Source organism: Cyprinodon variegatus, unplaced genomic scaffold (assembly GCF_000732505.1).
Source record: "Cyprinodon variegatus isolate N-32 unplaced genomic scaffold, C_variegatus-1.0 Scaffold6, whole genome shotgun sequence".
Classification (NCBI taxonomy): domain Eukaryota; kingdom Metazoa; phylum Chordata; class Actinopteri; order Cyprinodontiformes; family Cyprinodontidae; genus Cyprinodon; species Cyprinodon variegatus.
In genome coordinates, this window is record NW_015150459.1 from 2783230 (window position 1) to 2796309 (window position 13080).

Genomic DNA, 13080 nt, shown 5'->3' on the forward strand with positions numbered 1-13080 from the left:
GAGTCACAGAGCCTCATGATAAAATCACTTTTAACTTTCTTTAAAGGAGTCCCGCGGGCACCCAGCAGACCTACGAGATTAGTCAACCAAGTCTTTTCATTGCAACTGAGGTGGAGAGCCTGGCTGAGGAGGAGGAGGGGGAAGGAACGCAGTGGAGGGGGCTGTATTTGGAGGAGAGGGGGTCACCTTTTGTGCAAATATATCAACCAAGTAGACTGCCACTCGCGTCAGGTTTCTAGAGAGAGAGGGAGAGGCAGAGAGAGGCGCTCATTTCGCACAGAGAGAGAGATACGGAGAGGCAAATCAGCGCTGGAGAAAAGAAGAAAACACTTTCAAGGCCATATTTCCAATTTTTTTTACCCTTAAAAATAAAATCAAAGTGACCACCTTTTCCTTAAAAAATAAAAGTTAAAGAAGCGGTCATGGCCGGGATCATGGGACGCACGCCGCTCATATGCACCTTGCTCCTCTGGATACTTCACGGTAAGTCCACTACTTTTTCTAAACATTGCCCGTAATAACAGTATTATATGGAGTGGTGCGGCCAGGTTGGATTTTCGTGCCTGCAGGCTAGAAGTTTTCCACTTCCCCGCTCCGCACTAACTCCGACACTCAGTGCGACATCAAACCTGTCCGTGCGCGCCGCGCCGCGCTCTGTGCCAACTACTTTCCCACTTACTGGGATTTGGTCCCAACCTGTTCAGATTTGCATTAAATGCAAAATAAAAAAAAAGAAAACAGGTGGAAAGCAAGTGTATCTGAAAATGTGACTTATATTTAAGGCTTTTGTTTTAGTTACATCTTGAAGTGGGAATAATAATAAAAAAATCCCTCCTTTTGCGCAGCCGCTGTTGTTAAACTGATCAGTTAAAGTGTGTAAGGTAACTGGATGTGCCTGGAGTTTCCCCACTTTACTTCAGAGAGTTTCAGCTAATAAACATCTTCCCTATGGACCAAACAATAAAACAATTCCGTATTATGAGCTGGTTTTTTTTTTTTTTTTTTTTTTTTTTACCATTAAACCCCTCATAATGTGTAATTGCTGAAAAAATACCACAACCCCATAAAGAAAATACTCCCTAATCCTACAATATCCATTGTAAATCACTCCCTTTGCACTAAAAAGTCTCTTTCATTGTGAAGACCATACTTTTGGATCAAGATCAGGCTGCAGTTTTCCAGCTCTTTGATGTCTGATCTTTAGGATTTATGTCTCCTGTGCTGGCACTGAGCCTCCACCCTCAGCCCTCCTTTATTGCTGCCAGAAACACCGAGCCAATTTAAAAGCAACCTGTTTTTTCTCCTTATATGATCAATATTAAAGCTGATGCGGTTATATTTGAGCATAAAACACTTTTTTTAAGGAGTTGCTATGCTGCTTTTCATGCACTGTGCCTGATATCTTTAATAGTTCAGTTTTATAAATTAATTTAGAGTGTTTTCATCGTGGGAAATTTAATTTCCATGTTATTTTTTTTATCATAATATTACCAAATCCCTGTATACACATTACTTGGTATTTTTTATTACCTTTAAAAATATACACACACAATCACACAGCTAGAATCCTGGTTGAGACCATTACAGCTCCGCCTTTTACCTTTTTGGAGGGAGGAGGTGAGGGGTGGGGCCTGAGTGCTGGTTATTCCCCTCTCTGTGCTTTTCCTCCTCTATCACTAAATCTCTCACATGGGTCATTTGAACCAGATTTATACTGCCTTTCTAAAGTATTGATACCCCTTAAAGTTGCTGTCAAATTTTGTGGCAGTAGTCCACAAATTTGTTAATGATAGACTTAACTGTAATCACTTACTATGCCAATCTAACATATAACATTTCTTTGATTGAACCCATTTTACCTGAACTGCATGCATTGCTGCTAGACTAACATCTGCATTTTCTTAGTCAGGTTTTCGATCAGGAATGTTTATATCTATGTTCCCATCTACTCTATCCAGCTTCCCTTTCCTTAGTGAGGAAAAAGATCCTTGCAGTATGATGCTTCCAGCACATGTTCACTGTACCTCCTACATTTATTGTGAGTTAATTACGAACTGGACTTGGAATGGCTTTATCTCAACAATGACATGCTTCACACCACTCTTCAATAAAGGCAGGATTTGTGAAGTCCATGGGCAATAGTCATGCTGTCATTTCTCCCATCTGACCTCTGGATCCCTGCAGTTCCTCAAAAAATGTATGGGTCACTTGTCTAAGGCCCCTTTTACATAGACAATTTCAACTCTGCAGGGCTCTTCTCTGCTTGGTCTCGCTCTACTCCGCACTGGACCTGCTACTATCAGAGCTGTGGCTAAAAACCCTACCTCCAGCTACCACTGTGGTGTTCTTTGCTGCTATTAACCATTGATTTGTGACACTATGGTAAAAACTAGGTAAATAAACTGAAAAAAATAATCAAAATGCAATTTTTTTAATATTATTGTGAGTGCAAGAATAATTTTGTATAAGGTATAAGGTTGTTTTTATGATATGATCCACTGGGATACTTGTCTGGATCTCAGACCCGCTTGAACTTAAAAAAAGAAGGCACAGGTGCTCTTTGCCTGTGAAGAGTTTCAACGTTATTGGATTCTGATTGAGGTGATCTGCTCCAAAGTTTGCCTGAAGAAGTTAAACAATTTTGGCTTTGAGACAGTTTTTGCTCATCCATGGTAAGAATGAAGATAACGACTTTAAAGTGCAAACATCCAACTTTTGACTTGCTGAATCTGTGGAGCTGCTCTAGGTACAGGATGCCAACCTGTATGCAATTCTTAAAGCTCTGTCCTTTTTAGTTTCTTTTTTTCCCTCAGTTCAGGTATAATTTCTAAATAGCAAAGATTTCTCGTTTCTCCTCATCCTATGGTGAATCAGTGTAGAGCAGACTGTTCACGTCACATTACAGACCTACTTAGCTCTATTTGTACCTTCTGAACAGGTATGAAACCCCCCCCCCCAGTGCTACAGAAAGAGCCTTAATGGAAACGCTCAAAAATGAGGCTGAGAGAACTGGGGCCAGAACCCCTGGGGAAGAGGGGTTTATTTCTCAGTGTCCTAATTAGTTTTGAATTGTATTGTATTGAGATTGACCAATGATCCTTGAGTTATTTAGCGTTTTTTGTTTTTACAACAAAGGGATTGGCTATTATTTTAGAATTAACTTCAAAACAGAAAATAGTGATAAGAATTGTGGCTTATGGTGTTGCTTGATATTTGCTGATGTCCAAAATGACAGTGTTGTAATTGTTATTTTTGCTCCACGTAACATTGAATATAAATATTATTTGAAAATATTTGACTTATTAACAGTATTGCATGTATGATTGACTACATGACCTTACCTAAATTATCAGAGCAGACTGATGATTGTTTAAATAGGATTTATTATCACTTTTATCCATACCAAACTATATAACCAGATATCACAAACTATTGTCTCATATTTGATTGCCTCTGTATCACTTTCATTGCTCTTATCACACAAAATTCCAGTAAAATATACCTAAATGTCTAAAATGGAATTAATGTAAAATGAAAAAGATGTAGTCTTGACCTGAGAGTGGTTCTAGTAGACAAAGACATGAGCTAAAGGCAACCCTCAGCAGTAGATCTTAACTCGATTTACTCGTTCTTCTGTTTTTTACTTTGTTTCTCTTCACCTGGACTTTGCTTTTGGGTCTCTTTTAATCCTTTTTTATTCCACCATTTGTCAGAATCTTAGTAACACAGCTCTGCTGTTTTCCAACCTTTAGCCTACTTCTCTAACCTGTAATTGAAAGAATTGGGTGTAGTGTGTAGCATATCGGACAGCTGCACTGTGTTGATTAAAAGGCTTGGTTCCAGGTGCTGAGACCCCCCTTTTCCCCTCACTGTTCCACGCCCTGGAAATGCAGCTCTAAAGAAAAAAAAACACATTTTCTTCATAGTTTTGTCTAACAATAGCCACTCTTGTTGATTTTCAGTGGAAATGTGTCCTGTAGACCTGTTTTTTTTTTAGTTGTAGGCACCCAAATGCTGCTTCCAAATATGTATTTGCTGAGCACAGATGAGAACTAAATATATAAGTAGACAGAACAGATGTTTGCTTTCTTTTAAGTGTGTCTTAGACCTTAGTTAACAATTGAGGTTATTTGTGAAATCAGATTTTTTTTATTTTTATTAACCAAAGTCATTGGCTATTGGCTGCTGAATGTGTGACTCAGGCCATTACAGCAATATATTGCAAGTCTCAGCAAGGCATAGCATGGTCTAAAATTCCTCCAAATGTAAACATCACAGTATCATGGTGTTTATACAAATTGGTAAAAAAAAAAAAGCGACAAATTACTAAAGTAATAAATCACACTTATTTTTGCAGCTATATTGATGTTGTCCAAAGTTTATCAACTTAGTTTGTGTCTTTAATGAGTCAGATCACTGATCTTTCACAGCCAGTACTGAAAAACCAACTATTTTTTTGTATTTGTTAAATGCCTTTGATATCTCATTATTCTTGGTAAATGAACATCTGTCTTTTGAGGGTCCTTTTAGAGTAAAAAAAAAATTTAATAAAAAAAAAAACATTTTGAAAATATAGTTTTTCAAACTACTTTTCCTTAACATGTAAAAGCTGCTGACTAAACTGTTGCATGAAATTAATGTGGAATCATCCCAAGAATAGTGAAGTTGCATTTGTTTAAAACAAGTGTTTTGACAGTTGAGACATTGGAAAAAAAAAATGAACTGGTGTCAGCCAGGAAAAAATAACGATTACATAGCAAATCAATAATATATAACTATGTAATTTCATTGCATACTATATTTAGGTATACATTTATTCGTTTGTAAGTTCTTTCTTATTCTTTAATAGCAGAGCATATTTTCTAGTCACTTTATTCAAAGTAAAGGAAAAGTGAAGTGGCCTTTCTGCCAGCTGAATGACAGTGCAAAGCTGAGGGTTCAAGAGGCACAGTGCTGTGCTACTCTATTATTCACACAGCCAGAAAAAACATGTCCCTCTTGCACCTTCTTTGACAGTGCACATAAAAGCATTTAAACAGCATTTGTAGCATACTTAGTCTAAAATCTCACCCTTCTTCTCTCATTGCTGTATATATTACTGCTTGCTGTGCTGAAAACTTGTCTGCATCAAAAGAAACATTGTTGTACTTCACAAGCCTTGACGTTCTTAGAAGGTGTACATATAATGTAATTTTATCAACAGGATTTTAGTAAACAGTATTGCCTAGTTATTCTTCTTTTCATCCACATAAAAAAATGAAATATGATTCAAATTCAAAATTTCAAGGACAATCAGATCATCAGATGAAAATGAATTCAACTGTAGAGCTCTATGAAAAAGGTGCAAAGAATCATTTTGACAACCTTAGTTTAGATCAAGGTGTCAGCCTTTGACATGTAGAGTTGGCCCTTTTTGTCTAAGGCTGCCTTAATTCTACAAACTCATTTCCTCCCTTTTTTAATGTCTGTACCCCCTGCCATTGTTGCATCAGATGTGCACCCCCTGCAGCAGTGGGTAATTATTATGGTATTAGGCTTGAAAAAGAGCCATTTAAGCCACAATAAGATAAAGCCCAGTGGAGCTCCTTTAACAGCTGTCCTGGGGCACTTTTGGTCTCAGGTTTGTAAAGCTCCACATTGAGGTATGCAAAGGTGTCATCTACTTAGTGATCTATGAGTACACATTGTTTAATTGTACCATGAACTCATCATTGGCTGAAACAGTGGGGTCTCCTGATGTTATGCAACACCTGAAATCATATATCTGTCAGTGGCCAGCACATATTTGCTCCCTCTGGTATTTTAAGTGATCAACAATTAAAAAGCACAATATAATAGTGAAGTGGAAGACAAATTAAATATAAATATATTCAAAACCTTTTACAAATAGCTTAAGAAGAAATCTGGTTTGGATTTGTATATGCTCTCCTTTACTGTAATGCCACTAAATAAAGTCCATTGCAGCCAATTGCTTCCCAATGTCATGTGATTATTAAACAGTCGAATGGCGTAATTTCTCTTAAAATGAACACAGCTCCTTTGCTGGGGCCTTACAGGTTTGTTGCAGCACATTAGTCAACAAATATCATCATAAAGACATGGGAACGTACAACAAACATTGGAATAAATCAGTGGAGAAATTTCAACGCTGAGTTAAGTTATAAAACAAAATCCTCCTCTTTGAATTATTTCAGGTTAAATTGCACAATAGATCAATGAAAGTTTTATTTTTTCATCAGGTACAGGTAGGCTAGTCGTAGCTGACATGTAAATGGATGTGTGACTTGAATTCTGGAAGAACACTAAGTCTTGAAATTAGTTTTAACTGTAGCAGGGGTTTACCTTCCAACAAAGCAGCCCTAAATAGTCACCAAAGCTACAATGGAACTGTTTATATCAATGGAACTGTTTATATCATAGCATGTTGTTAGAATGGGCCACTCTAACTCCAGACCTAAACATAATTCTAAATCCGCGTCTAGCCTTCAGACCTCTCCGTCCTGTCTGGCTTAGCTTAATCTTCTTTGCTGAGAAACGAAGAAAACAATTTATTATCCAGATATGCACAGCCGAAGGAGAAATATCCAGAAACGTTTTGCAGTTGTTATTGCAACCAGAACTTCTTCTACAACATGCTAAACTATGAACTTAATAGAAATGTTTGAAAATCTTAAAATATTGAAAACCACATTCTATTAAATGTTCACTTCATAACAATATAGTGCTGTTTGGTCTTGAACATTAAATTGCAGTAAAGTACTCCAAAGCTTGTACATGCAAGAGGTATGAATGTGAAAGACATTGTAAATAGTGAAAGACTTGCTTGGAAATGCAAGCACATGTTTGTCCCCTATGGCTTTTAGGTCTTTAGGGGGAGTGGGTATTGAAACCGAGGCCTTTTAATGAATGTGTTTGGGGATATGAGTGACTCTGAGATAATCACTGAGTTGGAATAAGTGGAATTCCTCTGAACGTGCTGTTACCTGTCAGGTTATGTGGGTTTTAGTTTGTCATCACCTCAAATTCCACAGAAAATGCACTCTTTTTCATTTTAAAGCTCCCTCCTACCGCAGTTCTCAGGCAGTAATCTGTGCACAAACAAGCAACTACAGAGTACTGTTTTTCTTCCCCTTAGGGGTGGTATTATTGGTGAGAGGAGTATTGACTCTGTATTGAGCAATGTTTAAAAAAAAATGTCTGGCCATATAGTTCATGTTTACCATCTAAATAGCATGTTAAACCATTGTATTTCTGTGACAAGGTACTCAAGTACTCATGTTGGCGGGTGTGTTGGCAGCAAGCCCCAGACAACTGGGCATCAACACATGGTACACTGCACTCACATGGTTAATTCCCCAAAGTTGGTTAATTGGCTGTGGGTCAGACTAAAGAGGAAAAAGATTTTCCCCTATTTTTTTATTTTGTTTTATAGGCACTTAAAAGGAGGAAGCTACACAGGCCTGAATAGGTTTAAACAAAAAGATGAATGTCCCATGATTTACTTTGTCAGCAATCACTCTCCTTATCATCCCATCTGTTTCCAACCTTCCTATCTTTGCTTGCTTCTCTCTCACTGTCCATGTTGTTGTTTCCATTACAGCAAGGGGTTCAATACATTCATCTTTTTCCAGTTGTTGGGTCTGATTGCTTGCTGTGATTTAACATGTTTCCTTTGCTTGTACAAACTGCGGTGCGTTAATGTGTGGGTTACTGTTAATGACCCCCCGAAGCTCCAGGAAGACAGCCTGCTGTTTTTAGAGGGCGAGGACTCTGTTTGCTTTTACACCTGTCCCTGGAGCCCTTTCACAATGGATTTATGGGCCACTATTAAGGATTTCTTTTTTTTTTTTTTTTTTAAATAAGACTGACCATCCTTCCCCCACTTGACCTTTTATTATTAAAACCACTTTCTCTTCTTTTTTATCCGTCTCTGCCATGGTTACTATTTGAATAATGTTTTTTTTTTTTTTTTTTTTTACCACCAACATTTTATAAGATTCTAAAGTAACGTCCTCCCATAAATTGACACTTTGGAACATAAATAGATCACAATAAACTTTTCCAAATATTTCCAAGACATATCTTTCATTTCAATATTTATTTTCTCTAACAAATAGAGATTTTTGTCCACAAATGACACTATAAAAGGAGGATAACTGGTTTTCTGGAACCATACATGGATTGTGGGCGCTTTTTTCAAATCTAGAAAACATTTTTGCAACAAAGATTATTTATGCAGCAGAGCAGGATTGCACCCTTTTCAATTAAAAACAACCTCTCTGTTGGGACGCTTTTTGTCCCACGAAGAAAAATAATGAAAATTTGAAACCTTGGATTTAATGGAAGGGACAACCCAAGCCTGAGGAAAGAAGACAACATAGATTGTGCTTCACCCACTGCAAATAGCTTCAGCAAAGTTAGATTACATTGGTTTCTGTAGCTGTTTTTAATGAGAGTAGAATGTGTCCTTCCTTGTTTTTTCTCAGTGTCTGAACAAAATGAAGAGTAGAACATTTCACTTTAGATCCCAGCTAAGTATTTGAGTGACATTAGCCTAAAGTTACTTTAGAGAAAATCTCATGTTGTTGGAAAACTAACCACGGATAGACACATTTTTAAATAATTTTTAACAAGTGCGATGGACAACTTCACACCTGTATTACTTTTGAACAGTTTAAACTCAAGAATAAATCAAGGATGTGAGGAAAGCTGAGACTTAAAAAAAACCCAGGCAATACAGCAAAAGTTTTCTTTCATTTGGATTTATTTCCCCTCCAACGTGCTTGGTATGTGGTGAGAAGCTATTCAATGGTGCGAAGCAACTTTAAACGCCATCTCCAAACGAAAAACCCTTCAAGCCCATGGACTATTTTGTTTGCTTATGTACAAACAATGAGAAACGGGTAACTAACAGCCCCCCAAACTAAATCAAAAAAGCCCCACAAGCCTGTGTTGGATAAATATTGTGCGTATAGTTACTTTGTGAAGACGTAACCTTTGAGATGTTGCTTATTTGTGTCTTTGTGTGAACAAATAGGAGCAGAACATATAATCTTATTGCTCCACATAGAGCTCCAATAGCGATCGCGCTGCAAAGTGCTGGCCTGTGTTTATGTGTTGCGAGAGGACCTTAAAATACTTCAGACAAAAAAGGGGTCAGATAATTAAGAGGTACAATTGATTTACTGATTATTATCAATCATCAATCAATCAATCAATTACTCAAACCTGCTTGCAAATGATTGTGTGAGTGGTGTGCCAAGCGGGACACCTGGCTGATATATTTCATTATCTGAATGAACTGCACACACAGATTCAAGGCCAAAATGAAAACTTGCTACATGCACTGATAAAATGAACAGTTTCCATTTAAAGGTGCAGCTATGTGCAGCATGGTAACCTTGAGATGTTCCCGCTCACCGAGAAACTGCAAGATGCCAACACTGCTGCAATGTGCAAGTTGACTGGCACACATTTAAAAACTCTTGAGGAGAAGTTGTCTTTTTATTTCTCTTCAGGGAATGCCTTGACTGAATTAGGGGCTCCGTATCCGTTGTTGGAAAGGACATGACTTTAAAAGAGCAAGAGGAACTCTTTGAACTGAACCAAGATTGTGTTTTAAAGCTAAACTTTGCTAATCTTCCTTTGGACAGTTTTTAGTTATCCGTGGCCAAGGAGTTCCCAATTCTTGCCAAAAAAGCTATATTGGCATTGCTCCCCATTTCAACCACATATCTATGTGAGCTGAGCTCCTTGACTGCGATAAAAAAGAGAGACTGAGAACTGTTGCTGTGTGCTTTGTATGTTTCTTTCTACCATTCCTGCAAGGATATCCATTTTGTGTTCATCAAAACAGGCCCAGGTTTCACACTGAGTATAAATACATTCAGAAACTGTATCATTAACTATATCTATAATATATACTGTGTTTTGGTTGGTGGTGTGCCAGATGATTTTGAAAATGTAAAAATTGTGCCGCGGCTCAAAAAAGGTTGAAAATCACTGGTTTGGACAACACTGCTAACTTTCTGGTTCGTTCTTGATAAATACCAATATGAATAATTACATTGTAAACCCATGATTAAAATTGAGACTTTGCTGTCACTAATTGAACATTTTGCCATTTTGCAATATATCTATAGCCAAATGTGGTGTTTAAGTTGTGACATCATCATTCTTTAGCAAATTTAAGCTGTTATTTTCGGATGACCTGTGCTGCTTTTTTTTTCTCTTTTGTTAGTATGTTTTTTATATGAAAATGAGTATTGTAGGTAAAAAAGGAAAAAAAAATGGGTATAACAATATAAATACATGACCTTTTGCATGAAAGTGAAATGCAGTGCTTAAAAATTAATACCCGAAAAGGGAAGGTGAAAAAGGAATCCTTAGAAATTGCTGAGACACAGCCTTTTACTTTGAGGCTGTGCTACCGTGAAATTAGTGGGAGTTGTAAGGAGGGAAGGAAGGAAGCAGGGTGGAAGGGATGAACATGGCTACATCAAGGAGTGGGATGAGAGACTGATTAGAGCGGAGCATTGTGCTGCCATTGTGTACTGTTGTTCTTGTCTCTAGGGAGGAAGTTGATGTTGATGTGTAATTTCAAATGCAGCCTTGAAAAGAGGCTCCATATCTCTGTATAGGCGTCCTTGCTGCTTCTGTTTGCAAAATGGGTTGGGGTGATGGTAGGGGTGGGGGCGGGATGGGCGGGTTTGAACAAAATTGAAAATTCACAAAGCACTTCAGGNTAACAGCCAGTCCATTTGGACAGAATGCAGGGAGGAAGGACGAGGATAAGAACCTTCAGTTAATTTTTTACTGGAATATGCAGAGAAAGGCAGGATTTGCTCGAGCTCTTCCAACAATTCCACATTCAACACAGTGGCATTAGATAGAGATGTACAATATTATTTGTTTGGGATTTTCAGAACATTATTCATGCTAGTCCCTTTTTTATATAATAAAAAAGTCTGTGACAGCAGGAACAAAAAATACGACAGGCTGGATAACATCAGGATTGAGGAATACCAATTAAGAATGGGGATTGCCATGCAAAAGCCTGGATCTGTGGCCAAGGAGATCATTTTCTTGGCAAGCAGAGGAGAAATCCTAACCCCTGTGCCCCTCCAACCTTAAACCCACCATCTGACTGCTGGCTGGGAGTGGGCCCTCTGGGAGCCCCGCAAGCTGTTGCCTCTCAGACATCAACAGTTGCCGCAGCAGCAGTTATTGAATGCACCCTTCAAATGAAGCCACACAACAGCCATTTTCTTTATGCACATGCAGAAACACACACTTGGGTTTCATTAGCACCTTCTGTCTTTTGGAGCTTTGGACTAGTGTCTAGAGAAAGCTTATAAATGCAAATTAATAACTCCGATTTCCTTTTCAAATGCTGTAAATTATTGGCTAGAGATTCATCTAACTTTTTATGGCCAGTTTCCAATCACCAGTTTTATAAAGTTTTGTCTAATGTCATTTAAAACAATCAAAAATGATAAGTTGTCCCTGATAGGTTGAAAATGAAACGTCCTCAACAATAAAAGATGTATTGTAAAATTAAATAATATATTTCTCAAAACAGCACAACTTAACATCAAAATAAAGTTTTAAGTCATACACATGAAGTTCTACTTTAATCAAGTTTTTCAGGGCCAGATGACCATATCAGAGAATTCCTGATGGGTCATCAACTTTAATCTAGTTAATGGTTAAGCTGCTGTGTTAACCTCCCCAGTGAGGCTGGTCACTGTTTGACAATGAGATCTTATTGCTTTAACTGGGCCGGAGGGACCTGGGAGACAGGCGAGGCAACATTAATCCTCAGCACTAGAAGGAGGAGGAAGAGGAGGAGGGACGTGCTAGCTGTAGTGTTTGTTTGTGAGGAACAGAGGTGCTATGTGTGTTTGCTGTATCGCCCGCCGTCTATTGTTTGCTTTAGAAGTTTCACTGTTTCCTGTGACTTGATGCGGGTGCGTGAGGGAGGGCTTGTTCCTGAAGTCATGTGGGAACACGTCTGCATCAGAAGTGACCAAATCCAGTGTCAGTTTTCAGAGCTTTGAGTCAGTCCCTTAGCCTGAGGAGATAACTCACCTTTGTTTTATGGATTTCTTTTTTTCTTAGCAGAGTCCCTCTAAAACTCCAGTGAAGAACTTAAGTTAACTTCACTGCCTTTTGTAATTCTGACCTTGACTTTGCAGGAAAAGAGTGGAGTTTCCATGCTCTGATTGTTAATTTTCTCCTCAAGTCACTTTGTGTTTAGTAGACTGTGTATTAGTATTTTTTATTAATTTTTTTGCTTTTTGGTGAGTGTGTATTTCAGTCTCTCGTTTTCACCTTACAGCACAATTTTGATTTCATACAATGTTCAGAATCTGCGTTGCTGGTTTGAATCGTTATTAATTATGTATATTAGAAGCAGATGCAACATCGTGTGTTTAAGACTGCTTGCTGCTAAACAGGGTTGTAGTGTTTGGAAAAAAATATACAAGAAATCACTTCACGATTATTTATCTTATAATTAGCAATTCCTATTTCTGCATGTGTATTTCACTGAGAAAAGATTTATTGGAGGTCACTAATATTTCCCAATCCATCAATCTCTATTCTGTTCAAAGGTTGAAAACTTCATTTCCTGCCATCTGCTTTAGGTTTGCTTGTCTCCCTGTCTCACAACCGCAGATAAGTCTTGACAAACTGCAGCACGTTGCAACTTTTACACTTCCTCTAAGTTCACCTGTTAATACCTCACTGTCTCTAAAAATAGCCAACTTTGGATCCTCTCAGTTTCAGTGTACACACAGAAGAGTGTTATGAAAAAGAATTAAATGCATTTTGCATTGCCTGCTTTCCAATCAGAGCTGATCAAGCTCAAAATGAGCCATTTCCAGTCAAAAGACATGTAGGAAATGTTGTTTTTATTCTATCATTTGTTAAAAATAGATTAAATCTGTTTCAAACCTTATATGAAAAACTAGGTTTAGACAGAAGTAAATATAGACTTATGCTTTATTTATTTAATTACTTAAAATCTATATTTTTAATGTAAGAAATATTGAAAATATATACTTTTAGTAATATGAA

General features: G+C 37.6%; 1 protein-coding gene across 6 annotated transcripts in view; it reads left to right on the top strand.

The window, feature by feature from the left end:
- Positions 1 to 240: 240 nt before the first annotated feature.
- The window catches only part of LOC107084913 (basal cell adhesion molecule-like), a 70726-nt gene continuing 57886 nt past the window's right edge, over positions 241 to 13080 (top strand). For all 6 annotated transcript variants that reach the window (XM_015374979.1, XM_015374988.1, XM_015374998.1 and 3 more), the window contains exon 1: positions 241 to 483. In XM_015374979.1, coding sequence (XP_015230465.1) covers positions 423 to 483 — 61 coding nt within the window. In that variant the 5' untranslated portion in view covers positions 241 to 422. The remainder of the gene's footprint in view (positions 484 to 13080) is intronic.